This window comes from Vidua macroura, chromosome 2 (assembly GCF_024509145.1).
Source record: "Vidua macroura isolate BioBank_ID:100142 chromosome 2, ASM2450914v1, whole genome shotgun sequence".
NCBI classification, from domain to species: domain Eukaryota; kingdom Metazoa; phylum Chordata; class Aves; order Passeriformes; family Viduidae; genus Vidua; species Vidua macroura.
Window position 1 is genome coordinate 39851945 of NC_071572.1, and position 20550 is coordinate 39872494.

Here is a 20550-nt window from a genome sequence, read left to right on the forward strand (position 1 = left end):
TAGCTCTCACTACTTTACGTGATGTTCTGTATTACTTTTTAAACTGTGTGGAACCAGTTTGTAGTAGTTTTACAGTAACCTGACTTTGAAGGAAATGTGTTTTGCCTTCAAAAACGTCACCATTGGAAGATTATCCAGAGTGCTGATAAACACAGGTATCATGCAAGGATCAGGGCAATTGCAAATCGGTTTTGTAGGCTGCTGGGGAGGAGCTGAAGCTATAGCACAAATGTGTTTCCTCTTTTTAACTGCATTGTGCAGATGTGCTGGGAACTGCACTGAGCACATGCTATGGACGAATCGTATTGCAAGGGTTTCCTGCTGCCTTTGATGCGTGATTACAGAGGACCATGAAAGTGTGTGTCTTGTTTTCTGTAACGTTGCTGCCTGTTTATAACCGTGTATTTAACTTTTACTTTTGTCACTCTACACTAACACAGTAAACCTTGTAAACTAAGTGACCTAGAAATAAAGAAGGAAAAGTTTCATGAAATGTTGCCACCTGAGTGGTCAGTGAGATGAGATGAGATTCAGGGCCCCTTCCCTGGAGGGGATGCTCTGTGGGCTTCTAGAGCAGTTATTGCCCACGTGTCAGTAATGATATGCAGAAAGGTTATTAAACAGTGTTGGGTTTTTAATGGCAATCAGCTCAGAATTTGTAGCATTTGCAGATGGCAGTGATTTAAAACCCACCTTGTAGCCTCCATCCTGCTAGCCCAGTGAAACTGATTTAAGTGCTCACAACAAACTACATTTGCTCATCCCCCCATGGATTGCACCTTTACCTGGTGACAGACTCTGTGACAGCTACACTCCTGTAGTTGTACTTCATCACTATTTTCTGCTGCTAAAAACCATATATGTAGCACATTGCCCACTATTTTGTCCCCTACCAGCTTTCCTGTGCCCCAGTGCAGAGGCAGTGTCCATGTGCTGTAGCAGCTGGAGTTGTGCATCTGCCTGCACAGAGGTAACTGTGCTTTTGAGGGCTAAGACCATGTAATTGGTCCTGTATAGAAAGATAGAATGGGCAGTTGGGCTTTTCGGGTCTTTCTTGATCCTCTTTCTTGTTCTTGGCTGATGGAATGGCAGGGGAATACACCTAATTCTGTCTATAAAACAAATTTTTCTTCCTCCTTAGTCAGAGACTGTTATCAAGATTTCTGCAATCACAGCATGTTTTCCACTACCTGCTGACTTGTCTTTCAGTCTGTCATTTTTGTGTGGTTTCAGCTGAATTTACAAAGGCATTAAGGTGTCAGTGTTGTTCAAATAAAATGTTCTGAAAAGAGGTAGGTTTGAGGTGTATTATCAAACACATCTTGACAGAGGTTAAATTAGACCGCAGATAAATGGTGGAGATGGTTAATCTTGTTGAAAAAACCACAGGAGTCCAGGCTTTTTTGATCCCTTTGCCTGTGGTGCAACCTCCTGAGGCAATGAAGTCCCTGTTTTGTTTTTATTTGTCCATTATTGGAAACTGGCAGCTATTTCATGGTGAGTAACAACACCACCAGCAGCAAATCTCCTGGAGTGCCTCGTCTGAGGTTTTCCTGCAGCTGAGAAAGATGTGTTTAGTGATAGCTCCTGACCTGGCAACCAACAGTGACCCTGCCTCTCTGCAGGCCCTGCTTCACTGAACAGGCACTGATATGATGTGAATCGGAGTTAAAAATAAGTGGTTGTGTGTAAGAGTTTTCTAGTACATTGAGTTTTATTCACACACGTGGACTCTGCCTGTTTCCAAGATATGAGCATCAAGACGATTGATTTTACTCTCTTACTATCATTTCAGTTTTGGGTTAACCCTGGAAACAGACACCTAGAAAAATGCTGACAGGTGACAGCAGTTCAGATGGTTTCATTTTAAAAAGAAAGTAATAATCACACTAGTAGAGAAGAAAAAAAAAATCTTGTGTTAAACTTTTTTTTGATAGGAAAAATAATACAAAAAGGTGAAAATGGTGATTAGGTGGGTATTCTGAAAGTTGCACCCACAGCCTGACTTGGTCTCTGTTGTTAACAATAAATATCACCATATTTTGGTCTTTGCTTTATTTTCCAAATTCACCTTGTGGAAAAATGAAACTTAATGAGAAAAGATGTTACTTGATTTCTTTGGAGAGCTCAGAATAAACTACTGCAGCAGACAGCAGTTAATGAACATTTTATCCAACAAGCCCCAGGGTTCTAAATAAAAAGTTCAGTTTTGACTGAATTAAGGGCATGGCCCTCAATGTAATTTCCATTAAAAAAAAACTTTTCACTGTTATAGATAACAATTCTAAAGAGAAGAGGCAGAGCCCTGGTTTGTAAGGTACTATTTTACCACTCAATAATTTTTGGCAGGACCAGGTCCTGCAGCGTTTTACTTCATAGCAACATCAAGTGCTGTTGCTTTTTCAGCATTGGTTTCCCAGACCAGTAAGGCTGCAGCTGAGTTGTTACTCACCTATGCTGTGTTATTTCCCCTTCGCCTCACTACACAGATCATTGCTCGCATTCCTGGTCAGTCCTGAAGCACTGGAATTCCTGTATGTTACTACAGGGCAGGGTCACAGGCTTGGGACGGACAAGGCAGTGGGACCTGCAGCTGAGAAAATGGGCTTCAGATTTTCCTACCGACTTCCCAAGTTTGTCTTTCAGCATGTCCCAGCCAGAGGCAATACTTCAGGGTAGGTGTGATTATTGCACTGGTACATCGAGCCAGGGGCACCAGCTGAGGAAAAGAGCTCTACCTGCCCAGGGGGCTGAAGGTCTCCAAGCAGCTGAAGGAAATGCTCTGAAAAGAGTTTCCCTTTGTCAGGGTGTGCTTGGATTTTGCCATGGGGACTGCTGCTTTTCCTAAGGGGTTTGGAGCCCATCCTCATCTTGGACAGAGGTATGTCTGGGGTTGGAGGTAACAGAAAGAACGCTTTACTGGCAAAACAGGCATATGTACAATGGTGTTGTGAGGTATTTTATTCCCTTTTGTTGTGAGCAAAGCTGTAAGAAGCCATTTTACACATCGCACACAGACAAGCCATTAACAAAGCGAGTAGCTGGATGAAGAAAAAGCAGGGATAGAACTTCCCCAGCTTCATTTCCCAGACTGACCTTCAGGCCCCCTCTGCTTAGCACTGTGCTTTCTCCAAGGCCTGTAATGGTGATAGGTGTTACCAGCACATCAAACTTCTGCCAGTGGAAGTTGTACGTCACCCTAGTGACAATGTTTCTTAAAACATGAGGGAAAGCATCTAAGCCTTGCAGATACAGTGCTGCCAACCTTCCCAGCGCGCCACCAGCTTCTCCAAAATGCGGTGCCAGCTGATGTTAAAGCTAGGCATATGAAATGGGTAATTCTGCTGTGTAAGTCGCTCTCTGTCTGCCTGAGCCCCAGGGGAGAGAGGGAGAGACTGAAATTCCAACAATAAACTGGAAGTCAATTTGGGATGGGTAGCAAGCAGGATGAAAACTTGGGGCTTCAGTAGTACCCCCCCAGCTTAGAGCAATTTAGTTACCAAAACACTGCAAATGAATCACAAATAGCTGCAGTTCTTGTAGCATACAGGTTTTCTTTCAAGTTTGTAAAACAAACAGCAGAATGTCACCACAGCCTTTAATTTCTTCTTGTACATAACCATTCACAGTACATTAACAGCCCAAATAATATTGCACTGGATTTTTAAAAAAAATTTTTCGTCTTGCAAGTAGTACTCACTTTTCAAAGCCCACAGATGAACAATTTGGTCAACTTGCACCAAAAAAATGGTTAGATAAGAACCTTATACTTTATTTATACCACATGGATTTGTGACCCCAAAGGGAAATGAGAATGTCAACTGTTTCCTTGTTAAACATAGAAAATTAGTAAATCGTTGCTGATTAAATGTAGAAAGACTGGGAAAAAAAGCATGAAATCTGAAAGTTATCTCATTCCTGTTCGACTGCTTGCTGTATATATAATTATATTCTATACTGTGGAAATCCATCTACATTTAAAAGCCCAGCAGTCTACAGATTAACATGGTAAAAAAAAATAATATATTTTTACGAAAAGAGAAGAAAATAGTGTTTGCCTCAGAGGAGAAAGTTTTCAGATCTCAGTCATCTGGGAGTTCTTTTAGGTGCAATCTTTGAGGCAACAAAATGTCTTTTGGCATTTGGCACTCTAATAAGGACAATATTTTAATACTGGCACAAGCTAAAAACAGCACAGAATGACAAAATACAAGACATGAAATGAACTGCAGCCACTGGGATGGTGGTAAGCTAGTTTGTTTATAAGGAGAACTTAAACAGTTTTACTGAGGAATTGTGAAACTTTCTGCAAAACCATACTTATTCTCTTCTTTTACCAAAGTGTAAGTTTTCCTAAACTTGGAGGGAGAAAAAAGAGTTTCAATTGTCCTCTAGAAAATCAGCAGCTGCTGGACAATCAACACAGCGGCTTGTTCAGCCGTCAATAGGCGTGAGGCTCTTTGTGACTCAGAGCTCGAGTGCGTGAGGCAGAGCTGGTGGCACTTCGGATCACTTCCATCCATCTGTGAGGAGGCACGAGGAGACACAAACAAAAGAAACATCAATTCCCAGAGGAGACTTTCTTGACAGATACTGTCTGTACTATTGGTCATACAGTTTGATTTTTACTGCCTGCAGGAGCATCTTCCTACTTCACCCCTCAATCTATCTCAAGGCAAGAGGATCGACTGCCAAAACTGTAAGGAAGTTTAGAGAGAACAGCAGGTATGGGACCCAAAACTCGTGAAGTTAATAGTGGTTTTACTTGCTCTGCAGACACTAAATATCTTTTTTCTGAGTGGTCCAAGCAATGAGCAACTGAGACCAACCATTCTTAATCTGAGAGCAAAAAAAAAATGTACTTTAGCTGTAATTTCTGCTTCTTTTTCCTAGAACTGATAAAGGCATTTTGTGGTTTTTTTAATCACCATTTTCCCACAATTTGCCTTGTTTATAGTTTTGAAATGACATGGCTAAAGGTTAAGAGCAGCTTTCTTTGATGAAGACATTGTGATTTTTGACATGTTCATGCTTCATATAAAAGAGCTAAATTAGTTCCCTTTATGAACAACCACAAGCCACAAATTAGGAGGAGTAGTGCCGTTTCCCTGACTCTCCATGTATCTGAAGTTCAGTGGGAGGTGTAAAAATTACATGGTGAAGTGGCATAAATATGTAGTAGGAACAGCTGCTTCTATAAAAATTGGAATTTTGTTTCAGGTGTGGATTTTCCACGCAGTTGTACTAAAGGAAGCCAAGCTATTCTGAAGAGCTACCGAGGTGACCTGTCATCTATTCACATGCTTCCTGAAGTCTGAGGCATGGAGCTTCCCATACAGCCAGCCTGATCAATTTTGACTGGATAATTCAGGTTTTGCAGTAATTACTATTACTGCTTTCATACCATCACAACCAATCACTTGATTTTAGTGATATCAGGTTTAAAATTTCATTCATAACTTTAAAAGATCCTTTCTCCAGTTGTGCTGAACCACTTTCCTGTATTACTGAACCAACTTATTTAATAAACTTTGTATCTACTAACCTTTGGAAGAATGCTCCTGGAATTTAACAAAAATTTTCTCTCAAAAACAAACTTACCTTTCAAAGGTGTATTCACTTTCAGCCCTGAAGTAGTACACATGGGATTTGAAATGTAGCTTGAACACGTAGTCTTTGTGAATGTTTTCAGATTCAGAGGGAAGGGTAAGTGAATATCCCAATAAAGGAAGGCTGGCTAAAGGATGATTGTCCTGAAAAGATACAATGGAAAGTGCTGTGAGATCAAATGCCCTTAAATAAAGAGAGCACATAACTAATGGAAAGCAGATACCCACTCATTTAAAGATCACTGTGTTTCTACACGTGTGCAGAAAAATACCAGATTTATACAATTGCAGTAAGATTAATTGTCTGGTAGTTTCAGTTGGTCATCATTACAGACCCTTTGCATAAGGATCTGCTGTGGGCTGATCCTATCAGTATTTCCTTGAAGGAAAGCTGGCTATTATCTTGGAGTTTCATTACTTTCTAACTGATGAACATAATGCTCCATCATTTGCCATTGGCAGGGTGCCAGCCAGGTTCATCCTCAGTTTGCAAACTCCTACTCCTTTAGAGCTGTGCTGTCCACCCAGCAGGTTCACTGCTGAAGTCCAGTTACTGGATGGCAAGCAATTTCTTTATCCCTCTTACCTGTGGAATATCCTCCAATTCCTTTTTTAATCATTAAGGATTTCTATGACAATGAAAGCACAGTGTAGCAACTCGAGTTACTTTGTGCTTATGTCCTGCTCAAACAGATTCACAAGTCCAACAGATTCTAAACAGAAATCCCCTATTTTTGCAGTAGAATGTTTGCTCAGGTGGATTAAATCATTGACCACTGTTCTCTTGTTTGTTAAGTGTCAGTAAGGGTAAACAGAATTTGTAAGTCACAATTAAGTTTTTAATTGTAGTGATAAAAGCCTGGTTTAAACTTGCACCACAGCTTCTGAGTAGTGGTGAGCTCTGCTGTGCTTTCAAGAATGACATGTACTGTGACTGCTGAAAGCTTCAGGAAAGAACTGACCCAGGAGCAGTGAGAACAAGCCCTGCTCTGTGTGCCAGTGGCAGTGAAGGTTGTGTGTGCAGCTGGGACCACTGCACCTGCTGCTCCAGCCTACAGCATCTGTGACTGATAGCCACTTTTCTCTCAGCTGCCTCTTTGGAAAAGAGCCCCTCAATGTCTTCTCCAGCCACTCACACTTGCCCAGTCGGTTACCTGGTGCGATTTATAGAAGAACATGCAGAAGTTGGTGAACACCACCCAAAGCTTCTGCCACCCGTTGCTGTTTTTGAATTTTCTTAGCAGATTTCCAGACAGCTGGTTCTGAAACAGATCAAAAGCAGCCAAGTAAAACAGTGAAAGGTGCCTGCAGCTTAGTTATTTTAAGAAAAATTACTTGCTTTTATCTGGTTTTATGTGATCTGGTTGTAAATGAAAATGCTTCGATTGACTGGACATACTTTTCTTCTACTGCTGAGCAGTAATGTAATGTATTTGTTTGTTTGCAGCTGGGTACTTCCAAAAACTCAAAGCTACTACACTAATTATTTTATCAACCGAGGTGGCTTTTGGCAAGCTGCTACTAAACCTCAGTCTTGTTAATCCTACTCTCTTCTTTTAGAATGGTACTTAAATAGAATGGAAACAGAAAGTCTGACATGAATTTGTGATGTAAAGGAAAATTATGACATACTTTAGAATTGCAGATAGAGATTGAGGTCTCTGTACCCAGGGACTTCACACAGTACTTTTCAAAGATTTCAAAAACAAGGACTGTTAACCTTATTTTTAGCTGTATTTTGGATAGTTTAACATAAAGGAGGAGTAAGCCATAACCAAGTACATGTATTTAATGGCTGCTTGAAGCAACTGCTCTTCACATGGTGAAGATGGAAAGCCAAGCATCATTGTTCCTTGCAAATGAAGGGGGGTTCTCAGTGAATTATTAATGACTTCCCATTCCTTGTTGACTGTAAGGGCTCTTGCCTGGATCACAATCATTCTCTTTATCTAATGCAGAAGCTAATATCTTTATCTGTAAAGCTTAATAGTTGAAATCTGGGGTTCCTGGTGTAACTACTACAAATGAAGTAGTCTTAAAAAGTTCTGCTTTCACCAGCCTTGGATATGCATTAAAGCCTTTCCTTTAACTCATCTTAATATGTTCTCTAATGTCTGGACTACTGCCTCGTTGCCCTAAGTTACAGGTGTACTCCTTAATTTTCTGTTACCTCATTACTCTGGAGGATATCATAAAAGGACAGGCTTTGCATTCGGTACCAGCAGACATATGAAATGGAAACAGGCCGCTGATCACTGATCAGTCCAGCAGGTAGGGAGGAACAGTCACTGACAGAGAGAGGATCTTCTACCACGAGAGACAGAAAGGAGGGAGAGACACAAAGAAAATAAACGGTAATGCTGAAGTGAGAGGCACCGACAGGACGACGTGAACATGAGCAGGACCTGCCACGCATGGAGCAGCAGTGGAGCTGGAGATGTTTTCACAGAACAATGCATGGCTCCAGGCTGTGCTTGGTCTTCACTGCTTTGTGTTCATTGAGGCACAGGGAAGGAAGAAAAATGAGCAGCAATGAACACTGATCTCAGACCTAGTTAGATTTGCCTAACTAAATGTTTTAATCATTAGAATGAGTCACTGGTGTAAGTTCTATATCTGTTTATAATAAGCCCTCTGCTTTAGGGAAAAATACGAGAACTTGTCCTGTGCTGAACTATTCCTCCCTTGCAGGATATAAGAGTATGAAGAATGGAAAATCCCACCTACGTGGGACCGAAATGAGGCTCTACAGTCAGCATTTTTTAGTACGGAATAATTTTGTCATACTTCAGCAACAAACTCACCTCCTGTTTAAAAACAGAGGCAGTTATACAAACCATGTTTGTCCTTGTATCCCTATGTTCTGCATCAGTATCTCTTCTCTAGAACAATGGTGCCCTGATGTCTGAGGGCTGCCACTTGAGTGCAAATCCACTCAGCTTTAATATTCCTTTTTCCATTTTCATAAAGCATAAACTTCCATTTGCTGAGGCCTGTGATAAAGTACACAGAGCTCCTTGGACTATCTTTGGTGAAGGAAGAACACCTCAGCAGGCTTACCACCTCATCCTAAATCCTACACTGAGCTAGAAGTCTTTCATTTCAATCTTTGAAAAGACAATGTCTGCACCTCAGCTGTTGAGTACAGAATCAACGAATGTATATCAAATTGGCTTAGCTGTGATCAGAGTGGTAAAAAAGGGGTTTATTTTGAGGTGGAAAATGCAAATAAAGAAAAAGCAGATGAGACTGAGCAATGAGACAAGGTTCCAGAAAAGATGGCTAGGTAAAGAAAGTAAGTTAGTAATACACATAATTAAAACTCTGGCTGCAGCAGCTAAAGACAATATCCTTTCCGCTCGAGCAATGGCTTAATGCCTGTGTAACTGAAAGCATTAAGACAGTTTGAACTGCTTTACATTCTAAAGGGCATCAGCTTTTTTTTTTTTTTGACAGTTGCTTCTATGAATATTACTGCTCTAACTGATTTTACAGAGGTGCACTACAGGAGCAGATCTGTGCTTCTTGTGTGACGGTTGATGCCATCGTTTGGGAATACGGGAGGCGCTTTAATAAGCATGCTTGAAACATCCCCAGGAGGAGACAAGGGAACAGCGCACTTGTTAAGGAGGAGCAAAAAGGAAATTGTCATTCAAAAGCGAGCCTGGAGCTGCAGTTCAGGTTGTTCTGAGGCAGATACCTCCACAGCAATACTAAAGTCGATCATTGAAACACTGGTATTTCTGTGCCAGCAGACGTGCACCGTAGTGTTGCCACGGTGTGGTGACTGACGTTCGAGTGAGGTGCGGGATGCACTGAGGTCGTCCTCAGATTCCTGGTCTACAGTAGTTTCATCAGGAGACTCTATGAAATGCAGGGAAAAAGCATCTTTCTTCCTCTATGTAACAACATGTATAATTGGAAAAATTAAACAAATCAATTCTGTCTGCAGTATTGTGAATTAATTTTAAACCACCATTTTCGAAATAATTTTGTCCAGATTTTAAACAGATTATTATATTTTATATATTTAATTTATGTGTTTCTGCAAATGTTAGAATTCAAGGCGAACTACCATGCTTTGTTGGTATTTTTAATACCTTCCAAGGACAGGCACTGCCCAAAGAGTTCCTGGAATCATTATGCTTAAGTCACTTCTCTATTCAATGAAACTTTCTGCTAACATCAACAAGAACATTAAAATGGCACAAATCTCAATATATCTATACATACATATGTATATGAATCAACTTCAAATGTCTCAGTTTGACCTGTGGCCAGCACTTCTCACCACTTTGCTTAGAAGCAACCACCAGTCATACTGACAAAAGTGAATAAAACCTACTCTCTGGCATTTACTTACTATTGTCAGGGCTGCTTGCCAGTAACTCTGGGGCAGGGCCACTGCTTTTCTCTGCCAGGTCTATTGCCATCTGGATGTCCTCAGTCCATTTGTCCATTTCAGCACGGGTACTAACAATGAAAATTCAGGTTTTATTCACTTTCATACAGGCTGAAAACAAACTCTAAGAAAGGCACAAGCTGAGCTTACTTTTAACTGAAATAAATAAATTCAGACACAAGATGCTACTTTTTCCCCCTGATAACTTAGTTTTGGTTTCAAGTTGCACAACTGCCACTCTATTGTGTCCCATCCACTTTTTTCTTAACAAATGGCTTTCACAAAAGAATACACCTTTGAGGAGATGGTTTTGGGGGCAAATACAAACAAAATGATGCCTCTCTGTCCCACTGTGACAGCTGCAGAGAAATACAACTCACATGTGGACTTTGTCTCCACTGAATTACCTTGCAGCAACAACGATGGACTGGTGTTGACCTCGTAGTGTCAGACAGTGAGGAACTCCCCATTCCTCCTCACTTTCCTCCATCTGAGAGGTAAAAGGCCAAATGCAGTCAGATTGCAGAAAGTACATAGTTCTTAAGGTGAAACAGTGAAATGAATGAGCTCTTACCATTGGGGAAAAGAAAATAGGAGAAATGCTCACAAATTTGAGGTAGGTATTGAGGAAAAAACCAGTGCTTTGCAAGTTGGAAGAATAGTAAGTTCTGCAATAATGTCTTGAACCAAAAGCATGGCTTTGTCTGCTTTGTGTCAGAGAAAATAGCAGCATTTTTATCAGAAGAGTGATTTATTGTACAAAAGGATGTGTTAAATGCTGGGAGTGCTCTGGAAACTGTAGCATAGCACAGTTCTGCTGAGAGCAAGTCCAGCCCAAATGGCCATCAACAACTGAGTAGATTCCTTGATATGCTAGACAAAACCTGAAACCTTGCAAGTGTTTAGCGAAAATGAATTACTGTGGTAGTGACAAATTAATTAAATTCTCAGGAGAACAGCATAGAGTTGATACCAAACAGTGAGAAGTTCCATTGAAAATAATGGAGGGAATGAAAGCGTTTTGAAATCAGCAAAAATATTTTTGAAACAATACAAGAAGAGGTAAATAGGTGCTATTGGCTTAAAATGGCTATTTTCCAGAAGAATTGCAACAAGAGCTCCAAATAACATTTTGCTGTCAGATTCCCACTACTTTGGCTTTAAGATATAGAGCTGGAAACATTAGGAAATGCATTTTTTTTATAGAAATTAGATTGTTGCTACTGTTTACTTGTCTTGTGTGTGTCTATAATGAATTGGTGATGAATTACTTGTAAGAATCATGGTCAAATTAATGAAAAAAACAACCCATCTCCAGAGAAGTCTGCATTGTGAGGAAGCAGCCCTCAAAAATGCATTTTCCCTCCTCATTTTTGCTATGTGATCACCTCTGTGCAGAAGGCTGCAGGAACAGATGCTGAACCCAAGATAGATTTAGAGAACACCTTCCTTTGCTGCTGTTTTCAGCCCAGCAGAAATTCATCAAGCAATTAAGATGGGACCACAAATGGCCACTTAAGCATGAATCCCTTAAGTCACAATACTTACTGTCATGCCATACAGTGGAAGATGACCATGGACTTTAAACTGATTGGATGCTGTCAGACATCTACTTGTGTACAAGAGGATATCATTAAACTAAAAAGCAAGGATAAGCATTATTAGAATGGTGTTGGCTGACATGTATGTATGTGAAAAAAAAAAAGAGAACAGTGAATACAGGAAAGCTGAGTATTTATATGGCAGTCCTAACTCATGAATCCAAAATACTGGCTTCCACAATATTCCACTACCTAGTGTTAGCACCTGTTATTTTCTCTGCCCTCTTTTCCGGCTAGTTTTAGGTATGTTTCCATAATTTTCCACTGGATATTTTCCGATGCCTTCTAATGTTCCGTTTGTGATCTCTGGGTCAGAACTACGAAGGCACAACAGTGGTGAAACAGAGCAGTACATTTCACACTCTGCTACTCTTTGAAGCTATGGAAGGTGGGTGCTTCACCAACATTTTCTCCTAGTTTGAGAGAAAAGATAGGCAAACCTGCCCAAGAGGTGTGTCCAACTCAGCCTGTGTAAACAGAGCGGCTGTCTTTTACTCCCCCTACCTTTTTTAAGGTAGGTGGTTTTAGGTTAAAAATACCAAGGAGAAGGGACTGAAAATCTCAATTGGTAGACCTTCCTGCAGGTAACGACAGTTGTCCGAAGCATGTCAAATGACTGCCTGCATTTTGTTGCCATAAAATGAACAGAATATTTTCACTGGGCCACCTGGGTCAAAGGGTGTTTTTCTCAAACCAGATGGTTGCATCAAGAAAATCATACTCTGTGGTGTGAAACAGAGGTCTTACCACAGCCCCCTACAATGCAGCAGCAGTAATTCATGAAGCTTTGTGGATCAGCCACTAGAGGGGGATTTAATTTTGCCAATGAATTACACGTGTATTTGGAATCCCACAGTACTGATCTGGGATTTTACCTCCAAATAGATTCTGCTGCTTAAGACAGATAAAAGAATTCTTTGACAGTGAAAGCAAACGACTTGAGAGTCTAATTCTCAGATTCTTAGTGTTTTATACAGGCATAATACCAAGGCATCATCTAGTATCTGTTGGTATGCAAGAAAATATTCACCGTATTCATTAGGCTTCTTCTTCAGTGCCTTTAAAGGCAGGTGATAATCCTACTCAGGTAGATTTATCAGGTTATATCTTTGGCTCATTGGAAAGATTAAATGTCAAACACCTTGTAAAATCTAGCACACTCACAAGCTCTTCTACATAGCCACTGCCTTCACCTTTTGCACACAAGAAGCCAAGGAGTCTTCTTCTGCCACACTGCACTGACTCTTCAGGGTTTCGTATACTAACAAATCTGTGCACTCTGCTGGGCATCCCAAGACCCCAGCACCAAGGGTACAACAGCAGTAACATGAGGAGTTTGGGAGCAAATCAGCTGGCTGGGAAGAAAAGAGAGGAGGAACTATCCAGTGGACTCTTGTGGATCAGAGACCGAGTGGGATCACCATGACATCAAAGTGGTGGGGGGAGACAAACTTGCCTAGTGTAAAACTTACAAAATGTGTCTCCAGCTACACGCAGGTCCATCAACATGCTGGGCACTTGTGTTGGAACTGGATGATTTATGGAAAAATTTGGTTCTGTAATGTGTTCTGAGAGCATTATGTGAATTATTGTTCATATCACCAGGAGTCATTCTTTATCTTCTTTTCTGAATATGATCACTATCCCTGGTGCCACTTTTCACTTTGTAATGACTCTGCTTTTATTTAAGACAAGGTTCAAGGAGGTATTATTTTATCATTATATTCACAATGTCATATGAAAAATAGTTTTCTCTTTGTAAGAAGCAGTTACGAAGAGAATATTGGATTTGAACAGAAATGTAGGTTCTTAACAACCAGCTGCATGGGTGATGTACTATGTTAATTTAAATAAGGCTGTTTAAAAATACTTCAAAATTCAAATCTAACAGTTATGTCTAGTACATGCCTAGAGTTACATTTCATTGTACAAAGAAAAATTGTCTTCTTGCTTACCAGGAAAAACATCCGTTGCTGTAAACCTTTTCCAGACAACTTACTAAGACTGCCCAGTCTAATAAACTCCTGTGGGAAACAAATACAAAAATTTACCTCCTGCAGAAATTATGATTTTTTTTAGTATGTAAACAGAAATATGACGACTTGATCATACAAATGACTTGACTGTCAGCTACCAAGACTTTTATTAAATATGTTAGAAATCTAATTTATAGGATAATTCCTGTTAGTAACTGTCTTTAGGATAAACTCTTTTCATTCATACTAAGAAAATTCAGCTAAGCAACATTGTTTTTACCTGACAATAACTCCTTCAGACAGCTCCCTCTTCGGTCAGTTTTTAAGGAGTATTTTTCACAGCACAAATAACATAAAAACTAATGATATATGTGCTCTTGGTTAGCCACTGGTAATCTTCTGTGATGCATATGGCATATATTGCTCTCATTCACTGCAATGTAAAGCCAGCTACACGACTCAACATAACCATTAGCAGCAGACAAAGAAAGACATTTGTCTGGCAGAGTGAGTTATACTAGCACCATCCATGTCATATAATACACCACATTAATTCAGACCATAGTGTTTAAGAATGTTTAGGGATGGCAATAGAAGAAAAGTAGCACATCTGAAACTTTCAAAATGGTGGATTTCCTGGGCTTACTGTGAACTATGCAGTAACTCACCCTTATATTTCTCTCAAACCCATGAAAACATCATTTTTCAGTCACTTCCTCCAGCTTCTGCTAAGAGGCTTCTATTTATTTATTACAGTCTTTCTCAGGTCATTCTACTCATACTTGTGGATGTAAAAGCCTATATAAAGCACCTAAATCACATGCATTTTAGGAATAAACTGGCTCAGAGCAACCTGTTCAGAGAAACAATGCAAATGCCTTAGGCTTGCTTTGGTGTGTCCAGTCCCACCTGCACTGCCTAAGGGCTGAAGGGTGGAAAAGTGGCTAGATGTGGTTATCCCTATACCACAGTGGGCTCACGGCACCAGAGAGGCCACTGGAAGCTGTTGCTGGCCACCAAGGAGTATTAATCGTAATTAGTATCATGTGGTACCACCTGATAGTCCCTGGCAGGCTCAGCACCAGCATGGCCAGCGGTGGGACTATATGGATCCCGAGCTGCAGGTCACTGCAAGCCAGCCATGGGGGGTTTTCATGTCCAGTACAGGAACCAGCTCAGCAGCAGAAGACATCCTGCTCTGGGATGTCCCTGTCATCCCAGAGGATGGGGTTACAGTGGCATTTGCCTCCCAGCCCTGCCTGCAGCAGGGCAGGGACTTGAGTCAGAGCCAGAAGAACAGCCAAGGGCTGGAAGCAGCAACACCCTGGGCATGTGCCAGAGTGTGGTGGCCAATGCTTCTCATCTTGGCAGGGAAACAACTTCTGCCCCCCATCTGCCTTTTCCTTGAACTTCCTAGGACAGGAAGACTGCTCAGACTTTAAATAGACTAGGGTAGCAGAAACACATGATGACAGCATTTAATTTCATGTGATAGAGAGATGCAGAGGCTGTGAAATGTCCTGAGGGACTTGCCAAGGATGTGAACAGTCTGTGGATCACTAGAAAGAAACATGAGCTGTGGCAGCTGCTTGGAGACAGGGAAGAGGTAAAGGGAGGGAGTGGGGAACAGCCACAAATGCAGAAATACCTGTGCTCAGCACTGCCTTCCCAATGGCACATCAACTTCAAACACGGCTGCAAGTTCTGGTTTTGTGTATTACACACAAAAGTCAAGGGAGTGGGGAGGAAATTGCTTCACCAACAGACAACTTTCAAGTTGGCACACTCAGCTACATGTGCCTAAGAAAATTAAAAAAGGCTACAAATATTACACTGTGGCTCATTTGTTCTGAAATGAGCCTTTGATTTTTAAAAGGCATGATAAGTAAGAGAGAGATGTTGGTATTCTTATGGCCCAATTAAGTGTTTACTTAAGGTAACACTGTCTCAAAAATTATTGCTAATGTTACATGTAGACTGAAGAGACTGCTCCTCCCCAGGGCCATGAGTTTCAAAGCAAGGCATGGTGAAAGGACTGAAGTTCTTCCAGCAGAATGCCTTACTTGCCTTTAATCTGTCGAGCTCTAGCATCAAGGGCTGGGAAAAGAAAATAAGGGCAGCATGAAGAAATGTGCAACTGCTCAAGCTCTGAATGCTGTGATAAATACTGCATTTTTACTGCCTCTGTCGTAAAAGATCTTTGGAATTGCCTAGAATTCCAAATCTATATAAAAGACAGAACTGAAAAAGTCAAAAAAAGGTAATAAAGAGGATTGCCTTTTTCTGCTTTAAAGGTGCTGGTTTCGGCTGGGGTAGAATTAATTTCTTCACCATGGCTGGTATGGGGCTGTATCTTGGATTTGTGCCGGGCACAAGTAGCTGAACACAGGGTTGATAATAAAGAGATGTTTTTGTTATTGCTGAGCAGGGCTTACACAGAGCCAAAGCCTTTTCTGCTTTTCCTACTGCCACACTGGTGAGAGTGTTGGAGGTGCATGTGAACTCGGGAGGAGTCACAGCCAGGACAGGTGACTCAAACTGACCAAAGGGATATTCCAGACCATATGACATCATGCTCAATATAATAAAGTGGGGGGAAGAAGGAGGAAGGTGGGAACATTTGCAGTGATGGCATTTGTCTTCCCAAGCCATCATTACATGTGATGGGGCCCTGCTCTCCTGGGATGGCTGAACACCTGTCTGCCCTTGACGAGCAGTAAACGGATTCCTTGTTTTGCTTTGCTTGTGTGCATGGCTTCTGCTTTCCCTGTTAAACTGCCTTCATCTCAACTCATGGGTTCTCTTGATTGCTTTCACCCTTCCGATTCTCTACCTGGCCCTCCTGTTGGGGCAGTGAGCAAGCAGCTGTGTGGTACTTGGCTGCTGGCTGGGGTTAAATCATGACATTTGTCATTATTATGTTTATACCTGAGAGTTTTTGGTGACAGAATAAGGTTCAGATGATGAAAGGCAATTTCACATGTGCCCCTAATAAACAGGTTTTGAAAACATACCTAATGATTTGAAATTGTATCAAATCTTAATCACAACTCTGTTACTTACCCTTCCAGGGATCACCAGATTGTCCATGCCTATCAAGTCTTTCTTCAGTTCATGCAGCTTCTGGAAGTTCTCCATCTTTATCATATTTCCATGGAGCTGAGCCACCATTTCAGAAATCTCAGCCAAAGCAGCTAGATGGACAAATCCATAAAGTGCTTATTAAAAATTTACAAGAATGTTCAAAAAGAAATACGGCTTTTGTCAGCAGTACCCAGCTCATTAACCTTCTTGTGCTACTCTTCTCCTCTATAGCATAAAGCTACTCAGGCAGACTAAAACCCACACAAACTTTGTACATCATCTTATGCAGTGGATGGGGTGGAGTGTTGTGATGTAGAGATAGTCTATTTCCCAAAAATTTGCCCTGTTTTAGCCACAGTAACTTTATAAGAAGAGTATGGTCAATCCAGAGCACCAATGAATGGATTCTCATAAAGGGCTTAAATTCCTACAACTCGGATCAATCTAGGGATGTTCTTTATGCTTCAAAACAATGCATTTTTCCCCCCTGCTTGCAGCACACTGGGTCAGATCCATATTTGAAAAGAGCAGAACATGGCAGTGTCACTTATTGCATAATTTCAGATGGCAAACACCTTGGGGTTTGTTCTCAATCCCATCAAGGAGAACAACTAAAGGGCTGCACATCATTGAGTCACATCATGGCTTTACTTCATTCTCTCCAGAGACACCACCAACTCCCTGTGCCATCATGAGCACCAACCTTGACACGCCTGGCTGGGTAGGCAGTCTCTGAATGGGCCAAAGACATTGGCTGACAGTGCCAGAAGAGAAGCTACAGCCATTTGTGTTAAAAAAACACAGCCACGTGAACAATAACAGTAGTTCCATCTTCCTTCTTACATCATTGCTCAGTACACAGTTCACCCACTTGCTAGTGGGAGACTTATGCTCTCTTCAGGATTAAATTCACTTTTTTTTTTTTTTGCTTCCTTTAGACTCCAACCTTTAAAAAAAATCTGCAAACACCTTAGTAAGAAACCAATCCCACAGTGATGGGGTCTCTAAGTCACACTGTCCTCATGTTCTCTTATTTTCACCTGTGAAACCTATATTTGTATCCAATTCAGAAGTGAAGCAAGAGTCAGCCTGCTACGCTCTCCAGGGAGAAGGAGAATGGACACATCATCCTCATCCTCTAGCCTTGGCTGAAAGAAATGCAGGCACTGCTCACTGCTTTCTTTGAGATCATTCAGGGAGCAGTGACATTTGGGCCAACACCTGTGTCACACAGCACTCCAGTGGCACAGGTCTCTGTGGCATTTCTTATTGCCACAGGTCAGGTTAGCTCTGCTTTCTGTGCACTGTCTGCATCCCACAGAGTCTGCATCCCACAGAATCTGAGGGAGCTCAGCTCACATGTTATGCCTGGGAGCAGTTGGGCTGAGCAAGTTCTTCCATGGACCTGCACCAATGCACCGAAGATAATGGAGTTATCCTTAAACACACACAGGGGATGGGTGCAAGGGGGAAGGAGAACAAACCATCAGAAAGAAATGGCAGGCACCGAGCTCAGGCTACAGGAGGGCAATTTCTTCATGTTTGAAAAAAAAAAACAAAAAAACAACCCCAAATCCAAAACCAACCCATGCTGGCTGCTTTGAGCTCCTGAAACAAATCATGGAAATGATAACAGAGCAAACTGTATTCTTGAAAAAGAAGACAAATAACACTGAAAGACTTAACAACAACATCCCTACTGGGTCAGACCAAGGGTTCACCTGGGCTAGTATTTTGTGTTATTAGAGGATCTCTAGGGAAAGCTAGGAACAACACAAGCACATATGGTATGTTCCCTGTGCTCTCTCCCAACCTCCCAACTGTTTTCAGTTCAAGAGACTTCCTGAACCTGCTGTCATTTCTGTGTGTTTAATAACCCCCAACAGAATTCTCTTCCAAGTACCTGCCCAGACTGCGGCATAATGTGTATAGAAGAGCAACCTTAATCCCACTGTTTATGGTGTTCTGAGTGGTGGATTTTGCAACTCAATCCTCTTTTTATGTAGGCTTAAAAAAAAAAGATTTTTTCTTTCCTCCAGCCATACACCTCTAATGGATTTGGATGTCATTCCCCAGCTCCAGGAACTGACGCCTTCTCTCTTACTTACCTCTCGAATCCCTGAAGTCTATGTGGCTTGGAGGGTAGTGCTTGCAAAGCCTCTCCATTATCTGCTTGTAGTGCATAAGCCTGTGTAAAGGTCTGAGGAGGAAGGTATTGAGAGGCAAGTAGCAGACTTTCTGTAGTTCAAAATCTCTGCAAAAGGTCTCCAGCTTGCGGGAGTTCTTGATCCCATTCTCCAACTCCATTAAAATCTCATTGTGCTTTCGCAGGTGAATTGTCAGTTGCTTTTATGCATGAAAGAAAAGAGGAGGCTCTTAACAATCACTGAGAGACATGACTCAGCCCATACCTAATCCAATAACACATCCAACTAGCACAGCAGTGGGAATTTTGCAAACAAAATCACTGTATAACACAATGGTTCTGATATTCACTTGCCAAGGAGAAAAGGCATTACTCATTTGAAATAGACACCCCCACCCCCTCTGCATTCCCAGGAAAACTAAAGTACACAATTCAACAAAATTAACTCTCTTATCAGTGAGAAATCCAAAGGCAAGGAGATGACATGAACACAGGTCATGCAAGTAGGTGCAATGGAGACAGCCAAAAAATGTGAATGGGATTTTCTAAAAGGATGAAGGGATTTAGATGCCCCAGTTTCCCTTAGGTGGTTTTGGGGAACAGAGATGCAGGCAAATAGACTTCGGGCTTCTGCTCCCCTCTTATTAATGATAAGTTGCATCTCTTCGGAAACTCAACAAACACAAAACCAGAGGCATTGCCTGACAGAAATGGGTATATTACAAGATCTTCATCCTTAGACTACATCCTCTTCTCCTTAGTGAAGTCTCTAAATAATCCCACTGGTAGCAGGGGAGCTGCACACCAGCATTGAATGAGGTTTGCATGAAATACGCAACTCCATTTAGGTCTCAGCATCACAGGTATTCACAACTTCCCCTTAAAACAGTTCGGCAGTATTTTTTTTTAACAATTTACACAGGGAATTAATTGTGTTTTGAAAAAGGTAAACTGGTTCTTCAGGATGTACAGAGGTCCCCTGAGCAGTCAGCTAAAGTTTTCCAGTAAATGGTAGAATATTAAACAGCAACAAAAAGAAATTGAATGCATAAATTGAATGGACTTGAGAAGAAATTCTGTCTTAATCTGAAGTTTGTGCTTTTTGACACATTTCCAGTCAACTCTCTCTCTCCTGTGATTTGTGACATGTTTACCAGAAACATACCTTCCCTAGAGCCAAGCTGCTTCCTCCACACACTGCATATTCATTTTACAAGTCTGGAATTCAGGAAAAGACAAAGCAGACCCTCCAGGCTGCTACAGAGGCTACCCATTAATTACTTTTCTTAACTTCAATTTTCAGATCTTTTAACACATCTCATGATAAATAAGTACAATTTTTACTAACTTTATTTCTGTTTCTTGTGCCATTCTTTTAAGTTAAACTAGCTTTTTTCTCTTTACTCCACCTATCAGTTGATCAGTGGTGGTGGATCACAAAGCAAATGAAGTAAAACCCTTTAATGGGAAAGGGCTGCCAGGTCTGTTACAGTAAGGACTGTACACTGCCTTCAGACTAGTGACCCAGAAGGACCTGCAGACAGCAAAGGACACACAATTTAAAGCTGCAAGATACCAATAGCAGAGACAAAGTCTGTCTGAAGCTCTCCGGTATTCTAAAAACTGTTTGTGAAGAGCTGCATGCTTCTTGAGAGCAGAGGTGGAGGTAGAAAAGTCCCCTCTACATTTCATCCAATGCATGTGAATTACATCTTGAGGGGAAAAAGCAGTT

At 41.2% G+C, this 20550-nt stretch overlaps 1 protein-coding gene across 7 annotated transcripts in view; it reads right to left on the reverse strand.

The window, feature by feature from the left end:
* Window positions 1-2951: 2951 nt before the first annotated feature.
* FARP1 (FERM, ARH/RhoGEF and pleckstrin domain protein 1) overlaps window positions 2952-20550 on the reverse strand; it is a 200847-nt gene continuing 183248 nt past the window's right edge. For 6 of the 7 annotated variants that reach the window (XM_054003333.1, XM_054003323.1, XM_054003316.1 and 3 more), the window contains exons 18-27: window positions 18781-19018; window positions 16652-16782; window positions 13568-13636; window positions 11560-11649; window positions 10419-10501; window positions 9973-10082; window positions 9310-9473; window positions 6764-6871; window positions 5602-5753; window positions 2952-4523 (exon numbers count right to left, since the gene is read on the reverse strand). In XM_054003333.1, coding sequence (XP_053859308.1) covers window positions 4442-4523; window positions 5602-5753; window positions 6764-6871; window positions 9310-9473; window positions 9973-10082; window positions 10419-10501; window positions 11560-11649; window positions 13568-13636; window positions 16652-16782; window positions 18781-19018 — 1227 coding nt within the window. In that variant the 3' untranslated portion in view covers window positions 2952-4441. Of the gene's footprint in view, window positions 4524-5601; window positions 5754-6763; window positions 6872-9309; window positions 9474-9972; window positions 10083-10418; window positions 10502-11559; window positions 11650-13567; window positions 13637-16651; window positions 16783-18780; window positions 19019-20550 lie in introns of those variants that run through there. The other variant, XM_054003344.1, reaches the window with a different exon arrangement.